Source organism: Pogoniulus pusillus, chromosome 14 (assembly GCF_015220805.1).
Source record: "Pogoniulus pusillus isolate bPogPus1 chromosome 14, bPogPus1.pri, whole genome shotgun sequence".
Classification (NCBI taxonomy): Eukaryota; Metazoa; Chordata; class Aves; order Piciformes; family Lybiidae; genus Pogoniulus; species Pogoniulus pusillus.
Genome location: NC_087277.1, coordinates 13,177,428 through 13,193,164, shown reverse-complemented (window position 1 = coordinate 13,193,164; position 15,737 = coordinate 13,177,428). Strand labels below are relative to the sequence as shown.

At 35.0% G+C, this 15,737-nt stretch overlaps 1 protein-coding gene across 10 annotated transcripts in view; it reads right to left on the bottom strand.

Annotated features, from left to right (window-relative positions):
* Nucleotides 1-15,737, bottom strand: part of PHF20L1 (PHD finger protein 20 like 1) — a 52,139-nt gene that overhangs the window by 20,505 nt on the left and 15,897 nt on the right. For 6 of the 10 annotated variants that reach the window (XM_064154314.1, XM_064154311.1, XM_064154308.1 and 3 more), the window contains 6 exons: nucleotides 15,142-15,349; nucleotides 14,358-14,486; nucleotides 11,019-11,101; nucleotides 7,040-7,292; nucleotides 4,889-5,074; nucleotides 4,481-4,687 (listed from right to left, as the gene is read on the bottom strand). In XM_064154314.1, the coding sequence (XP_064010384.1) occupies nucleotides 4,481-4,687; nucleotides 4,889-5,074; nucleotides 7,040-7,292; nucleotides 11,019-11,101; nucleotides 14,358-14,486; nucleotides 15,142-15,349 (1,066 nt within the window). Of the gene's footprint in view, nucleotides 1-4,480; nucleotides 4,688-4,888; nucleotides 5,075-7,039; nucleotides 7,293-8,882; nucleotides 11,102-14,357; nucleotides 14,487-15,141; nucleotides 15,350-15,737 lie in introns of those variants that run through there. The other 4 variants (XM_064154309.1, XM_064154316.1, XM_064154317.1 and 1 more) reach the window with 2 other exon arrangements.

The window sequence follows — 15,737 nt, the reverse complement described above, 5'->3', positions numbered from 1 at the left end:
CTGAGGCTATCTGAGCCCTTCCACTATCTCAAATCAACCTTCTCATCTAATCCTTTCAAGGCTGGTCCTTTATACAGGCTACTGTCTTTGTCTGTATTTTGAGTAGACTTAGTTTGCAGGGACACTTAATGTAAAATCTACCCAGATTATTCTTTTTTTGGCTTTCTTAATTAACATTTCTCTCTGCTACAGGACTAAGCTGCTTTGCCATCTGTGAAGCAATGAGTATATTTTAGCACCTCAGTAAAAGAAAAAAGTGACACTTCTCCATATCATCATGCTATCAACGTCTTGGCTCATTTCTAAAACGAGCACAAAAAGATCACCCAAATGCACTTAATTTGGTTAGGTCACCACTGTTTGGATGAAGGACATGAGAATGTTCTATCCAAAGAATCTCAGAAGAAATTTAGTTCAGTATTAAACGAGTTAGTATTTAAACGTCATGACAGATGAAATCTATACCTCAGACATTCAAACATGCTCTGATACTGATAGCCACAACACCAACTTCAGCATCTCCATAATTTTCAATACAAGCACGTCTGACAAAGCAATCAGCTGGTCAGTAAAGAAGTGATTGAGGGAAAATTTACGATGGGCAGATATCTGCTACAGTCACACAAATACCCATCTCAGTGACAGAGCTCTCCAGATTGCCTTTCATAGTAACCTGAAAAATTACTGTTATGCCTGTAGGCACTGCCATGTTATTCTTCTCTTCTATCAATCAGAAATCACTTTGCACTGAGAATCCTAAATTCTCAAATCCTAAATACAGTGTTAAGGTTTGTAACATCTAATTTTTAACTGTGCAGTTGCTGTGCCTTACAAGTAACAACAAAATTAGTCCAAGTATACAATGACTATCTGAAGGCTAAGTAACAAATACAGCATGAAAAACACTGGTTTATATATTAAAAAAAAGGAAAAAAAGATAGTATTTCCATGAAGGAAATTTCTCAACTGCTACTTTTAATTGCAATGTTACTCCTTCTGAGGAGTCTAGTCAGCCACCTCCCACACACTGAAGCGTAGGAGGTCTGCAATTAACATTCAGTAGAGAAAGATGCTCAGAGATTAGACTTGATAAACCGATTATGTCATTGTTCTAAGATCAATTTTATCACCAGAAGACTGATTTCAGATTAAAAAGAAATGCAAATCACAGCACTTTCCAGTCCAGTTCATGACATGTTTCCAGTGCCACATCTCCTGGTCTCACAGGGAGAAATGACAGAAGCACAGACACAGGAGAGGATGCTGTGCTAAGAGTGCAGCAACGCAGAAGGCTTTTAGTGGCACTGCTTATTTCAGCTGAGCAATTTAAAACAAATTATACCATTGTGAAGTGATTTATTTTTAAGTGTGAAGGCTCTTGATGTTACAACTTTACTAAATATGAGAAATATCATCATCTGTATTAATATACTATTTAAATCATTACAGGACCAGCATAATTCATGGTTCTATAGTAACTAATTTTGTGGTTTTAAATTCCCAGTTATCAGAATGAATTTTGTCTTTTAATGCACTTTCTATATATAATATAGATTAATACCAGATCCTCCACATAACAATCTCTTTAGGAAGTATGAGGGCTTGCTTTCCTTCAGCTAACTATCCCACCCAACAATCTGCAGTCAACTTCAGGGCACATATTAGAATGGCAGGCAGTCAAACTGGGGAGTAAACCTGACTGTCAATAAATGTGCTAAGTGAAGCAAACAGCCCCAAAGTAGCAAAAGCTTTAATTCAGTAGAGTCAAGATATTTCTTAAAAGCAGGGTAACCAATAGCACCAGAGTTAAGAAAAGACTGATCTATTTTTCTGATTTTTTTTTTACATTGACCATTTCCTGTTCCTGATGCAGTAAACTGCAATCAATAAAATGACACAAAAGTAGGTAATGTGTCTTCTTTTAGTATAAGTACAGATTCCTCATATAGAGTTAACCTGCTAGCAAAATCATCTCAATTCCCTGAGCTAGAAGAGGAAATAACAGATAATTATAATACTACTACTTTTATAAACATCTTACTAATATTGTTGCATTAGTAAACTTAACAATATTTTCCTTTTAAAATATAAGTAAAATCTAGAGTTTGCTAAAATTATGTTTGCTCAATATGTAAGAGTTAAACTAACAAAAATGGTACAGAGCTACAGAAACCGAGAAAAAAAAGCATGAACTTAAAGAAAATCCTAACTACAAAAAGATTTGAAAATCATCAAGTCAGAAATGGAAAACTGCAGTGTTTCACAGGTATTCAGACCAGCAGCAAATCTGAAGCCTATGAAAAGCTAAATGACAAAAAGGTCAATTATCTACATTTTAAGCAATCTGACAAATAAAAGCAAGGATTCTTAGTTGTGTGTGCAGTACCAGGAGATCACAAGCAGCTCCGTGCACCCGTTCAGGCAAAGCAGTACTTCTGTTCAATAATTAACTGGTAATGTACCAGTGTCTACTGAAGTGCACAGTATTTCCATGTAGTGTGTGCTGCACTCACAAAATAAGCTGTTCATTTTGGTAATGATTTTGAGAAGGAATCTAGGTGTTAATGAGCCTGAGCACACCTCGTACCTCCCCTCTGAAAAAACACCAAGTTAGTAAGTTTTAGTAAAGAAGTCATTAAAAGCTTCATTAAGCTTTAAACAGTATAAACTGTATCTTCCAGCATCAGTTGCAAGTGCTTCCATCTTCTCATTCTGGAGTCAAATAGTAATAGAACTTAGTTTTGAAAGCAAATCATTTCCCTTGACAAAGTATAGGGACATGCCAATCATTTGTGACTCATAAATAAAGGTGGCTATAAATGAAATGTATTATTTCTTTAATTACTCAGCTGTGGTCAAGACGAAGATCCAGCTAACAAATCAACATGCACAAGTGTACTCATGACTGCTGGGTTTTGAAACAACTCACTCAGAATTCAAGACAGTCCAATAATAGAAGTAGACAACAAAATAAATACCCACCAGCATCACCAACTACTTATTAAATCGTCTAGAAAATATATAAGAGCCTAGTAACTGAAATAAGCTCTAACAAAGGAAAAACAGATGGAAGCTGTTTATAATCTTGTCCTATGAGTGGGCAAATAGGAAACTCCCCAGAACACTTCTCTTAATGGCAGAAGACATGAGATGAAAGTATTTTCACAGAAGTAATTTCTTCAGGACTCTGGGATTCCATTGCTATGCAATGTAGCAAAGGCAAATGAAGACTGTCAGATTGTTTTACTCAAGAAATTAATATTTTCAAAAGTGGGAAACTCATTAGAAATTCCCATAGTCCTTATTTTGACAGAGACTAATAGATTTGTTTTTTTGAGAGAAGCAATAACTACAATACACAATCCAAGAATCTTATCTTTTGCTCTGTCAGATTAAATAGCTATGCTGCAACTTGAAGGGATCAGTTTACATCTTCAGTGGGATTATGTGTGGGCAGACATCCAAGGAGGGGTTGTACATAAGAAAAAAAAGGCTTTACTGATCTATTGAGCTATCACCTTAGTATCTATAGTACCTATAATAGCAATTTATTCAAAGTTATTGTTTTCTTTTTTCTCTTCCTCCAAACATGACTGTTACGAGTGTCACAATTACATACTTTAAGGTCATGATGTCTGCCCTTACTATCAATCACATTTATCAAAACCTTCCCCTTTGACTTTTCCTCCTCTGAGCTCATTGAACAATTTTCTCATTTAACATAAACAAACAAGAAAACACTCTTTCTTGGAAGTCAATTAAAAGTTCTATGGTATTCACTCACATATGAGACTTACTTACAAAGTAAGTATACAGACACCTAACATACAATTGGATGAAAACAACCCACTTTTAGGGTCTGCAAATCAGTATGTAAGCCTTTCATCATATCTCTAATTGCCTCTATCCAAATGATTAACTGAAACCATAGTAGCCAGTAAAGTGTTAGAAACTGAGAGGCAGCAGAGAGATCCAGTATTGTGCTCTATGGTAATTCTGTCAGGGTAGGATAAGTCTATCAAGTTTTACAGGATTTTTCAGAAATATTTTCAAGGAACAATCATAGAAGGCAATTGACAAAACTCCTACTGCAAATGGAAGTAGAGGAATGTTGACTGTCTTGAAATGTGCTACAAAGTTTTAAAGCTGAAGCCACAAGACCAATGAGAACATCAAGATTTAGTATGTTAGTAAACAACTCGATTTTTAGAAGTTTTAACATATAAAATATTTCTGAAAGAATACTTTTATATGCTTTTATATTTCACTCTCTTAGAGTCTCAAAGTGTGTTAGAAAGTGCAAAAGCAGCTCAGAGTCAGTGGAAGATGAAGAATATGTAGGTGGATGGACTCGAGAAAAGTGTGTCAGGTTTGTGAGCGTGCAGAAAGGAAGTATTCCCTCCTTCTGTGTGACTGAATACATACAACGTTTTTACCCTACAACTATAAACCTAACTGGTTGTACACTTAATCTCTTTACCTGACGCTCCTGTAGCTACTCTTCCATCAGTTACTGCTTTGGAAGAAAGATATGTAATCATCTGAGTATCTTCCTTGTCTTTACTGGGATATTCGTTATGGAAAGTGGATTCTGTGGATAATGGCGGTGTAACTTCCGAACTACGGCTTAAATCAAGAGGGAGACACGGTCCACGCTTCTCAAGTGATACATGAGCAACATCAGGTACTACACAAAAGAAAAAATGTAATATTAAAAAAAGATATATAGGTCCAGCAAACAACAGTTTGGGTTGCAGTTATGTAATAAAGGAACAGCATACAGTTTTAGACACAATCAAAACACCCCATTAGATGAAAACCATGAAAGGTCTAATTGTTATGATTAAATTTCTCTTGGGCAGTTCTTTATTAGATTAAGATACATTACCCTCCAGTTTTGATGACTGTTGATTTTGACCACTGATGGAGAACACTTTTCCATCAGTAACTGAAGAGGGAGAAGAAAACTTTTCTACAGAATCATCAGGCAAGGAGCAAGTGGCTAAACGCTGTGATCGTCTTCTCCGTTGGCTATGTTTGCAGGATCTAGGGGAATTCACTGGCTGTGATGGACCTAAAAAGAGATCTTTCAATGTTCATGAAGCAGAGATATATACTACAACCTTACCGCAGTATCTGAGATCTAAAGATGGGAAGTGCTTTAAATAGCTCTTATTGCAAGGCTGGTAAATCACAGCAGAACTGGTAAAAGTAATTAAAAACTGTGACTACCAGGAGCACAAAAAGAGTTATGCTCAAGATATGATTCTGCATTTTGCTTTATATACATTATTAGGCCATCTACCTCCCCACTGATAAAGACTGTTGTTTTCAGGCAAACAGTGAAGTTACAATAAGCAACCCCCCTACATAACCCATGAGAGTAGGCTACTTAAAATGGAAAGGGGTAATAAAATTTAACAGTAAACAGAACAAATGATCACAGTTTGAGATCTAAGAAGTCATGGATAGTGGTAACATAGAACTTAAAAAACATAATTAAAAGTTATGGTTAATTTTACATCCTGTCTCACATCATCTGCTAACCTGATATCAATACTCCAACTGTATTCAAAGGCACACATGGCAGAGTAAGAAAACTTAAGAAGCCTTTTTGTTATTTCTTTAAAGCGAGGTGGTGGAGAACTGATATAGGTTAAAATAGGCCTGATTCATTAAAAACAAAAAAACCATGCTCCCCTACAGCTCTCAGAAGTTTCACAAACCTTTGCCTTAGAACAACATTTAAGTCATTATTACACAGTAAAGCACTGTTCTTTTCTTAAGCTGCTTTTGGATTCAAAGATATACATATGTAACAATAAAGGACACAGCAAAACTGAATTTCCATTAGAGGTGGTAAAGATGTGGAAGACAAGAGACTACAAAATAGCACTAACAAAGCCTAAACTATTAAGAAGCCAATTTTTTAAATTGCTGATTCTTTAAGTATTTTTAGACAGAAGGCTAACACAAACATGTTCAAGGAAAACTATTTATCATTATTTTAAGAGTGGGGAGGGAAGGCATAATATAATGACTGCTAATATTTTGTGGAGATAAATACAATTTATACCAATGCATCCTGAACAAACATGGTTTAATCTGCACTCCTGCCTTCCTCATTCATTTAAAACTATCCTTGAGAGAAGACTGAAGGGAACTTATCTCCTAAGGTAAAGTATCAAATCAAATTAAGAACACACAATGCAGTTTTAGTCTTCCATCCCCAATAACTATTCTAAAAGCGGAACAAAAATATGGCTTTTAATTTACTGGAGCTCATTTATTTTAACTCTTGGCCTCATCATCTAATGCTTTTCAGGCAACAAAGAGCCTGACTCTAACACTAATGTAATCCCAGAAAAAGGTGTAAGAAAGATTTAAGTAACACAAAAGCAAAAGACCATATTCAAGTACACAGTACAAACTTTTCCCTGTTCTTCTGGTAACCAGAATTTTGCTACTTTGCAAATCAGTTACACAATACGAAAATAAAAATTACAGTATTCTGAGACAATTTTTTTTAGTATATCTGAACCATAGATTTTGAACCCCTCTTCTCCTTCACATCTTATTTGGAGGAAGCATCAAAAAAGGTGAAGCATAACACAGCCAACAGGTAAAGCATATCAGCCTGCTGAAGGCAGAGTTTCTAAGAGAAGGAAAAAGTCCACAACCAAGGTTATGTCTTTTCTTTTTAATGAATCAGGCCCCTTGAGGAGACAGGTTTGATTTCTCCTGTATTACTGTTAATACTGAAGTGGAGATTTAAGATGGAGGGAAAGCCACCATTAAAAGCTATATGTCTATAAATACAAAGGTATTATTTAAATGTATTATTTCTGGTAGAGTAATTCATATACCTTATTATACAACTTGACTTTTAACTTACTGAGCTACTCCTAATTCTCCCACTTGGACCTTTTCTTTAAAGCAGATTAATTTTTAAAAGCAATAGCCATTTACAACAAAAAAAAGTATTTCTGCATAGCTCTTATACGTAATGACAGTATTTTTTTAAAATGTCTGTGCTCACTAGTTTTATTTATCACAGAAGAAGGAAGCTGTGAGACCAGCGTCAAATCCTCGACTTGTATTAATTCTGGGGAAAGTGGCGATTTAGGGGGCTTTATACACCCAGAAGAATCTCCAGATTCTTGTTTGCATTTCTTGCTGCGAGCCTTTCCTGAAGACAAAGTTGAGGATAACAGTGCAGGTTTCTGATTGTTGGCAGAACTGCTAATATCAGCTTCATTTTTTTTCTGAATTTGTGGTTTAGGTGAAATCTCCTGAATAAATAATAAAAAATTGATACTTTTATTTCAGTTTCTTCACTGTAGTTCTTGTATTCTATTTTGATTTTTTTAAAGCAACTTCAGTATTCAAAATACATTTTAAAGCAACATTACTTGCAGTACAAATTAAAACTGTTTAAAATGTATCACAGTAAAAATTTTAAAAGGAGTACTATCAATAATTTTCAGTATTCAGAACATCCTCATTTCTTACTATCTGAAATACCTGCAAGAAGCCTTAAACCAAACCATTTTTCTTTATTTCCATTAAAAAAAAATTAGTTTTCAGCAGACCAGGACCAGAGCTGTCTCAAAGTATAACTTGGAGAACACTAAGCTAAATTTCAATTACAGTACAATACAGTACAAAATTACAAGCTAATATCAGCACACTGATGTATAATCACAGATTCATAGAATATTTGAAGTTGGCCTATAAAGACCAGAGTCCAAATCCCTACTCCTCACAGGATTACCTAAGCTACATGCCTAAGAGAGTCATCCAGACACATCTTGTACTCTGACAGGCCTTCACACCGCTATGAACAAGTGACTTTGTTCAGAGGGCTACAGCTCTAAAAAGTTTTCAAAGTATTCCCTGTGCAGTCATTTTCCTGACCATAGACTTCAACATGAACTTCATTTTTAGAGAAGAACCTGAAAAAAAATTGATAATACTCCTTTGGATAATGTCTGAAAACAGTAAAAAAGTTTCCAAATACTGAATACCACTCTCACATAACCCTTTTAAGTGCTGGGAGTCTGAATTTCACCACGTTATATGTCAATGCAAAACACATGAAGAAATCACAACTTCTAGCACCACAGGGTTAAAAAGAATGCTAACTGCTGGGGAAAAAAACTGAGCAGATAAAGAGTTAAAACAGTTTTTGTAGAACAAAAAATATCACCATATAATGCTTTCAGTTCCATGAATTCTCATCCTTCTTATACACAGATACTGAAATAGTATTTTGAGACAATTAGCATACCTTGACAGACATTAGTATTATAGATTTTTAACTGGAAGTTCTGGAATAAACTGTGCATGTGTCACAATCTGCCCAGTAATGGCAAGTTACAATATCTGAACAGTTTCTTAAACCTATCCCCTTTCTTGTCCCTGTTGCATTACACAGCATAGCATCATCTAATAAAACCACAATTAAGAAAGAAAAATATTTCAACGTGTGCACCACTTTAACCAAACTAGAAGCATCACATCTCTGATGATTTCAGGGTATTACTGGCCTTTGTTATAAATTGCAATGTTATTTTCCACTGGAACCTTCCGCATTCCAATGGAGAAAAAGAAAAAAGGCAAAACAGACAAAAAAACCACTCATGCACATTCTATGTTTGTAAAAGAGAATCCCTGGATGCTACATGAATAGCTTGCTGGAAGTATCATGTAAAGCTTCGGTGTCAAACAACCCATTCAGTAGACGTCAGTTCTACTTTGAGTAACTCATTTATGCATGTACTAAGTGCAGTTTCTTCATTTAAATAAAACATTCCATGAGCTGTTGAGTATACCTATGCTGGTTATGAGAGGTATTGCCAGAAATTAATTAGAGTCATAACTTGTAAAGAAACAATTTTATTGTTCATCTTCACAGATGTGAAAGACATTACTACAGCATCCATTAATTTCAAATTACAAAGTTATTTAAACAAGATTAAAAAAATTAAATTAATATTTTGATAAGGTGCTTAACCTCTTAACAGGACAAATTAACATTAAAAACCTTAAAGAATTAATGTTATTCAACTAATCAGGTCTTGGTCAAAAGGAAATAGAACATGACATACCCTAATACAGTCAAATAAACTATTGCATCTGCAACTAATCCTCTGAGGTTTTGGGTTTAAGACAACTGTAAACTAAAAATATATAAATATAAATAAAATAAACTTCCATCAACAAAGTCAGGTTTTGGCTACTGGCCTGAATACTTCTACCATGTTCTGTATTACATTATTAAAAGCTCCTACAAGATATTTCACCCAGATTTATAGCAGTAGCAGACAAAGCCTCTAAGAAATGTCAGCTTTGCTATTGAAAAACCTTTTGAGGAGGTTTATCACTTGGCCATTTAAATTTGAATGTGGGCAGAAACTTAGGGGAAAAAAACCCCAAACATTTAAGCTCAAAACTATTCCTCCCCATAGTAAATAATTTAAATGTTTCTGAGGTTTCTTGCTTTAGAAGCCAAGGAATAGGACAATTTGAGATTTTAGATGCCTCTCTAAAGGAACTTAATTAGCATATCCAAAAATGAGGTTTTTCAGACCATTAGCATGTAAACAATGACAGAGACATCTTTTTAAATATCTAATCCATAAAACAGAAACAGCTGAGTTGCTAAGCCTAAAAACTAACAAAAAGTTTTTAGTAAATATGCACTGTAAGTTTATCCTGTTGCATACAGAGTCTATGTAAACAACAAAGCCCCATTCACCACAATGGGATTCTGCGTGGCAAGATTTACATTGTAATGATTCCTCCAAGAACAACATGCTGTAAGCCATTTCACAGTTTTTTGCACATTGAAAATATCATACATAGTAGCAATAAAATCATAGCATCTTTAATATGCAAAAATTTGAGAAATGGAATGTCATGTCAATACACTGTAAACCTTTATGCAAAGTATCAGTCAATGCATTGACCCCGTAGTGGCTCCATTAGCCATTACAGTGACAGCATTAGAAACAGGAAATCATGTTCCATTGACAAGACTCGCATCCAATGCAGTGTCAATGGAAAAACCACAGCAATGCAATTATCTATCAGCTCTAATGAACCAGTACAACCAAAATATCAAATAAAGTTTGGGGAAGGGGCTGTTCATAGAGTGTGCCGGGGCTTAAGAACAGAAGTGCTCTTTTAAAATTGCAGGCAGCAAGGTTGTTTTATTCAAGTGCTGCTCTTGAAGAATGAAAAGGAATACAAAAAAGCTGTATTAAAACTACATTAAGGCTCTGATTTAAATCACTGAAAATAGAAGATGTCCTGAATCAAGACTACTGTTTAACCTTAGCTTACTTTACTGTGCTCAGGCATTTATCCCTTTTAACATGCAGGACGATGCATAACTCAGAGTCAAGCAATGCCTCAACACAATAGAGTAAGCCAAAGATCAAATGGCAGCTTTCAGGTCCTGCACACATGCAGGTGTAAAAATCAGACCCTTAATATTATTTAAAAGTTTCTTTTTTGTATTTATTAAAATACACACCCTTGCAAAAAGGTATGGCTCATTGAGCAGTTCATAAAACACTAACAAGCCTACAACACCAAATTCTTACAATATAAAAGAAACTTCTTTTAAAAGAAGTTCTATGAGATGTCAAAGGCCCTGTTTCAAACACAAATTAAAAATTGTGTAAGGGCCTTTTCCTAAGTCAGTCATGGTTCCAGCTGTAAAACTGGACCTTGGGACACTGGTCTCATATTTGTTGCACAGAGACTTCATTTTTCTACTGTGGTCTGTTAGTTTTCTAACACAAAAGCTTATTACTGAAATTTAAGTCAACACCATGTTTAGAGACAATTAAAATTCCATACTTCTAGCTCTGCCAGAAATGTAAACATAAGATCAAATTTCAGTTCCCTGTTATACCTGAAAGGGCAAACTTTAATGTTGTAGGTACTATATCTCCATGGCACACTCCAGTGGGAACCTTGCAAAAGAATCAAACTCTACCATTTCATACCTGCTCCAGGACTGGAGCTGTTTCTTTGTTGCCTTCTTTTTTTTCAGCGCCATCTGCAACAACAGCTTTGGATGCCAATAAACCTTTGGAGGAAAGTAACAAAGATTTTTAGTTAAAAGCAGCTTGCAACAAAACTCTGTCGAAACTAAAGCAAAACAGTGAGAAGGGAAATCCAAACTGCTTATATATACTACATAATTCTCTCTGCAGTAAGCGAGCATAAAGATGGACATTTTAAAGTAGAAGGAACAAAGAATTAAAGGTTGTTCCCACAATATTGTTCGTTCACAAGAGATACTTCTCTGGCATTTCCACTTGGCAAGAAGAATATTAAATGTAAATTATTAATTCTAAAATAATGCATCAGCATTTTACTACAGCACAAGCACTTAGGCCTTAAAGTTTGATACTTAAGCAACTTTTGAGAGATCAAAGTTATTTAGAAGCCTTTTGCGTATGTCCCCTTTGCAGTCTTCAGGAAATCCCCATCACATTTTTGTATTACTACCTCTAACACATGCAAACTTTTCTTAGAATGGAACAAGGGATTTAATTTCCAAATGAATATTCTCAGCAGTGAAGCTCCCAAATTCTCAATAGCAAGACTGTGTCAGCAGCAAAGATATCAGAAAAACGACTCTTCATTCATGAACTCATACACAATATCAGTACTACTATCACCAAAAAAAAGCCTGTAAGACAAGGCAACACAAATATGAGAAAGCTTTTTTGTTAGCTGTATCTATAGTAACATCTGCAGTTGTACTTCACATAGTAACTTTAATTACTTAATTACACACACGCACAAAAAAAAGTTCCGTACCACAAGATAAAGAAGAACTGATAAAACCTGAAAAACACAGATCTGAATGAAACTTGCTATTACAATCCCTGGGAATATCACTATTGGGAGCGAAGAGCTTAAGTTCTCAAAAATAACAGCAGCTAACAAATCCACAGGAAATTCCTACAGTGTTCCATGAAACACTAGCTATGCTCAAAACTAACTTATAGTGCAAAATAATTAAGGAATTCAAAAGTTTGTGAAGCTCAGGAAGGATTTAAGACGTTAAAAATAAAACCTAAAAAAACACCTAAAGACACATACAGAAAGAGTCCAGTATTTTGATAGAGAGTTATCACATGTCAGCATTTCACAATAAATGAAAGGTATTTTGTTTCATTTGGTCCATCCACTCCCTGCAGTGGTAGCAGAAGTTAAAAGGGGCAAATGAAGTAACTCTTTTGTTGAACGGTGAGCAAAGAAACCCAGATGCAGCTGAGGCCCTTGTGGCAGACAATAACATTCTACAACATACTGAATGCCAAACTGAAATCCAAAGAATGGGTCACTCCAGATTGCTTCCCACAGGCACATTATTTGCTTTATTTCCACAGTAAAGCTGTAAGACATTTGGTAAATTAATGTTTTTTCTAATAGCTACAATGCTTTATGATTCTTTGAGATCCTGATGGGTACACCAGCATGACAGCCAACCCTCCTTCAAATCCAAAAACTCATGCCAACTTGAAGAATGTAGCATCAGCAGTTACATTTTTAAATTCTCCATTTTACGCAAAAAAACCCCCAAAAACCCTACCACAACATGACTTACAGATTTGCACTGATTTGAGAACAGTTACACAAAGTAACTATCAAGCATGACAAATTTAATTCTGTGATTAAAGGATTAATTAACTTTCACTGAAAGGTAAACTTTTCTCTGCCAGTAGAGTATTCTCTCATGGAGAGAGACACACATTTAGAATGACAATGAAGTCAATGGTTGAAAGATTATGGTTCTGATTATGCACTTCATCTGTATGAGTCAGTCCGATTTCTATTCACACTGTTCCTCAGGAAAAGAGGATCTATCCACAAGCACAGAAAAATAGAATTTTTAGAGTTATGTTGTACTTCAGATGGTTTTGGTATCTTCTGCTACTAACTGCTATTGGCAAGAAGTGAACAGGACTTTGTAAATATGTAAGACTAGTCACTTAAACTTCTACCACTCATAGTAGCAATTAAATTCATTCTTGACTGTGTATGCAGTATGGACAACGGAGAGTAGAAAAGGGGCTGATAAATTAGATACTATTAACTAAACCTGGTATCAAATAAGAAGCCTTACAGGAAAGAAAATGTTGCAGACAGAAGATGCTTTTCCTTAAAGACTGCTTCCTTCATATCCTATTCCATACTGGTCCATTTCATTCACTTTCTCCTTTAAACTGAAGTACTGACTGAGAAACTGAAATGGAACCACACACTAAATAAAACTGAATAAATATACTCCATTGCTGACCCCTGAAAGGATGGATCAGCCCAAAGAAGTCTGGAAAACACCTCATCATATTGATTAGGAAATAAGGTTGTTTATATCTTACAGAAACATGAATGACCATACCTTGTTTACTACAAAAAAAACCTAACCAAACAAAAAACCCTCTCTCATCTATAGCATGTAAAAAGTTTGCCAGATTCACACAAAATACTGTTTACCGGAGAAATGTGCGGAATGAATTTCAATCTTTCCAAGGGTGCCTCTGTTAACATAGGGATTTAATAACTTTCTCCCTCCCAGACTGTGAAATGCATCCAGTCCCTTCCCAACATAGATAACAAACATCCTTTTGATGCTGGCAACACAACTTGCTTATTGGGAGCATGGGGAAGTAGGGCTACAATTGCAGCAATTTTTTAATGGTGAAGTAAATTTCTGTCAAACTTTAGAGTAAATGGAATTTTTTATCTATTGCAGGTAAGACCAATTATCTATTACCCTATTCCCTGTTGTATAAACTCTACTTTATAGCCATGTACTTGTTTTCTATTAATACCTTTGAGTAATCAATGTAAGGAATTCACTTTTCAGATCTTCACTGCTTCCATTTGTAGCTATGCCTGTCTATCTTTAAACAATGTACTGTAAATGCTTTTCAGCAACAATTGTAACATCTTAAGTCGTGACAAAACGGTTTCTCCACAAGTAACAAAAGCTTTAATTTACAGGAGTGGTATGACATCATGTTAAAAAATTGTACAAACCCCAAATTCACCCAATAATGGAGAAACTTGTGTAGTTGGAGTTAAAATATACTCAAGAAATTAATCAGTTTAGGGTGGCTATCTTCCTATAAAGGTAAGATCAAGGCAAGTCTGAGAACATTAGACAAGTTATGAACAAAGTAGACTTTCTACCATTTACAGATTCCTTTAAAGTTCTAAACAAGTAGAAGGCTATAATGACTATCTGCCTCACCAGCATGCTTTTATCAATTTACTTTTGTATCTTATCTATAAGCATATTAATTATACTGAACAGAAAATTTTACCAGTGATCTTGTTAAGACGAGCTCTCTTTGCCTGAAATGAGTTGCCTAGATTACTTTTCCTCTTGTGTGATAACGTGCTCTCTGCCTGCACAAAGGCCATCTTTGGAACATCCACTACAGGAAAACCTACTTGTAAACAGGAGAGAAATCTAATAAACACACAGTTCATAAATATGTTGCATCACCCAAAATACCTATTTCAGAATTGCTATTAGAATACTGCAGTAATTAGAAAATTGTCTTACAAATTAAGATGACATAGTCTGATGATTTACTATTACCCACTGAAGCATTACATGCAGATAACCTCAACATTTGTGATTTTTACATTTGTGGTATTACGAGAAACCAGTATTAAAGACTATTAAAATGAATAAATATTTATCAACTTGGAGATAGTTTCAAACATCCCTGAATACAGATACACCATTCATAGTATTTTTTTTTTCCCTTAGAGCAAGATCAGAGATTATGTCACAGGTAACAGATGAGGTAGGAATATGAACCAAAGCATACAATGAAGTAATTTAACAAATGCTATGTTCTGATTTTGTTAGAAGTTTTGGAGAAGTACTAAATGTTGAATGAACTGTGATAATGTGATAACTACATTAATTTGATTTTTTTTTCCTGAATTGATTAAATGCTACATACAGTTATCAAAATAGCAAATGAGACTTTTTCCTCTAGAAATACCGCTTACTACTTAATTGCAAAATTAACAACAGGTATTCTTCAATGTGACTGAAAAATGTATTTTATCTTTCACAGAATTTTTTTTTACCAAATGTGTCACTAGATGTTGGCTCCTCTTCCTTTTTTTGGATGTCCTGCATGATTGTAGAGGTTGAGGTTTCTTCTTTTTTTGAAGGAACTTTTAGCCATTTTCTGTCCTCTTTATCTTTATTGCTGTTTGCACTGGTTCTAGGTTTACTTCCTGCTTTGTTCTTGGCTGCTGCTGCTGCAGCAGCTTTGACCAAAGCTATCCAATCCTCCAAAAAGGAAAAAAAAAAAAAAGTATTAAAAAGTGCCTCAGATACAAATAGAAAATACTTATCAGCCCAGTGAAAATTCTCTAGAAATGTTCAGGAGCAACTGAATTTATTTTTACGGCTACTATTAAGAGAGTGGCAAAATGAGTTTGCCAAATTGCCTAAATAGGCTTGATGTATTATCAGTGTGCCATGTGAATAAAAAGAGGAAAAACAACACACACCAAGGGACAATTCTAAAATTCTCCTGTCTACACAGTTCTGGCTGCTACATATTTTATGTATCGTAGTTTTAGAAACTCAGGAGCTCCCAAACCCAGGATACTATTTTCTCAGGCTTCTGGCTATGAAATTCGTCATTATTCTACAATCACCTCAAAGCATGGTC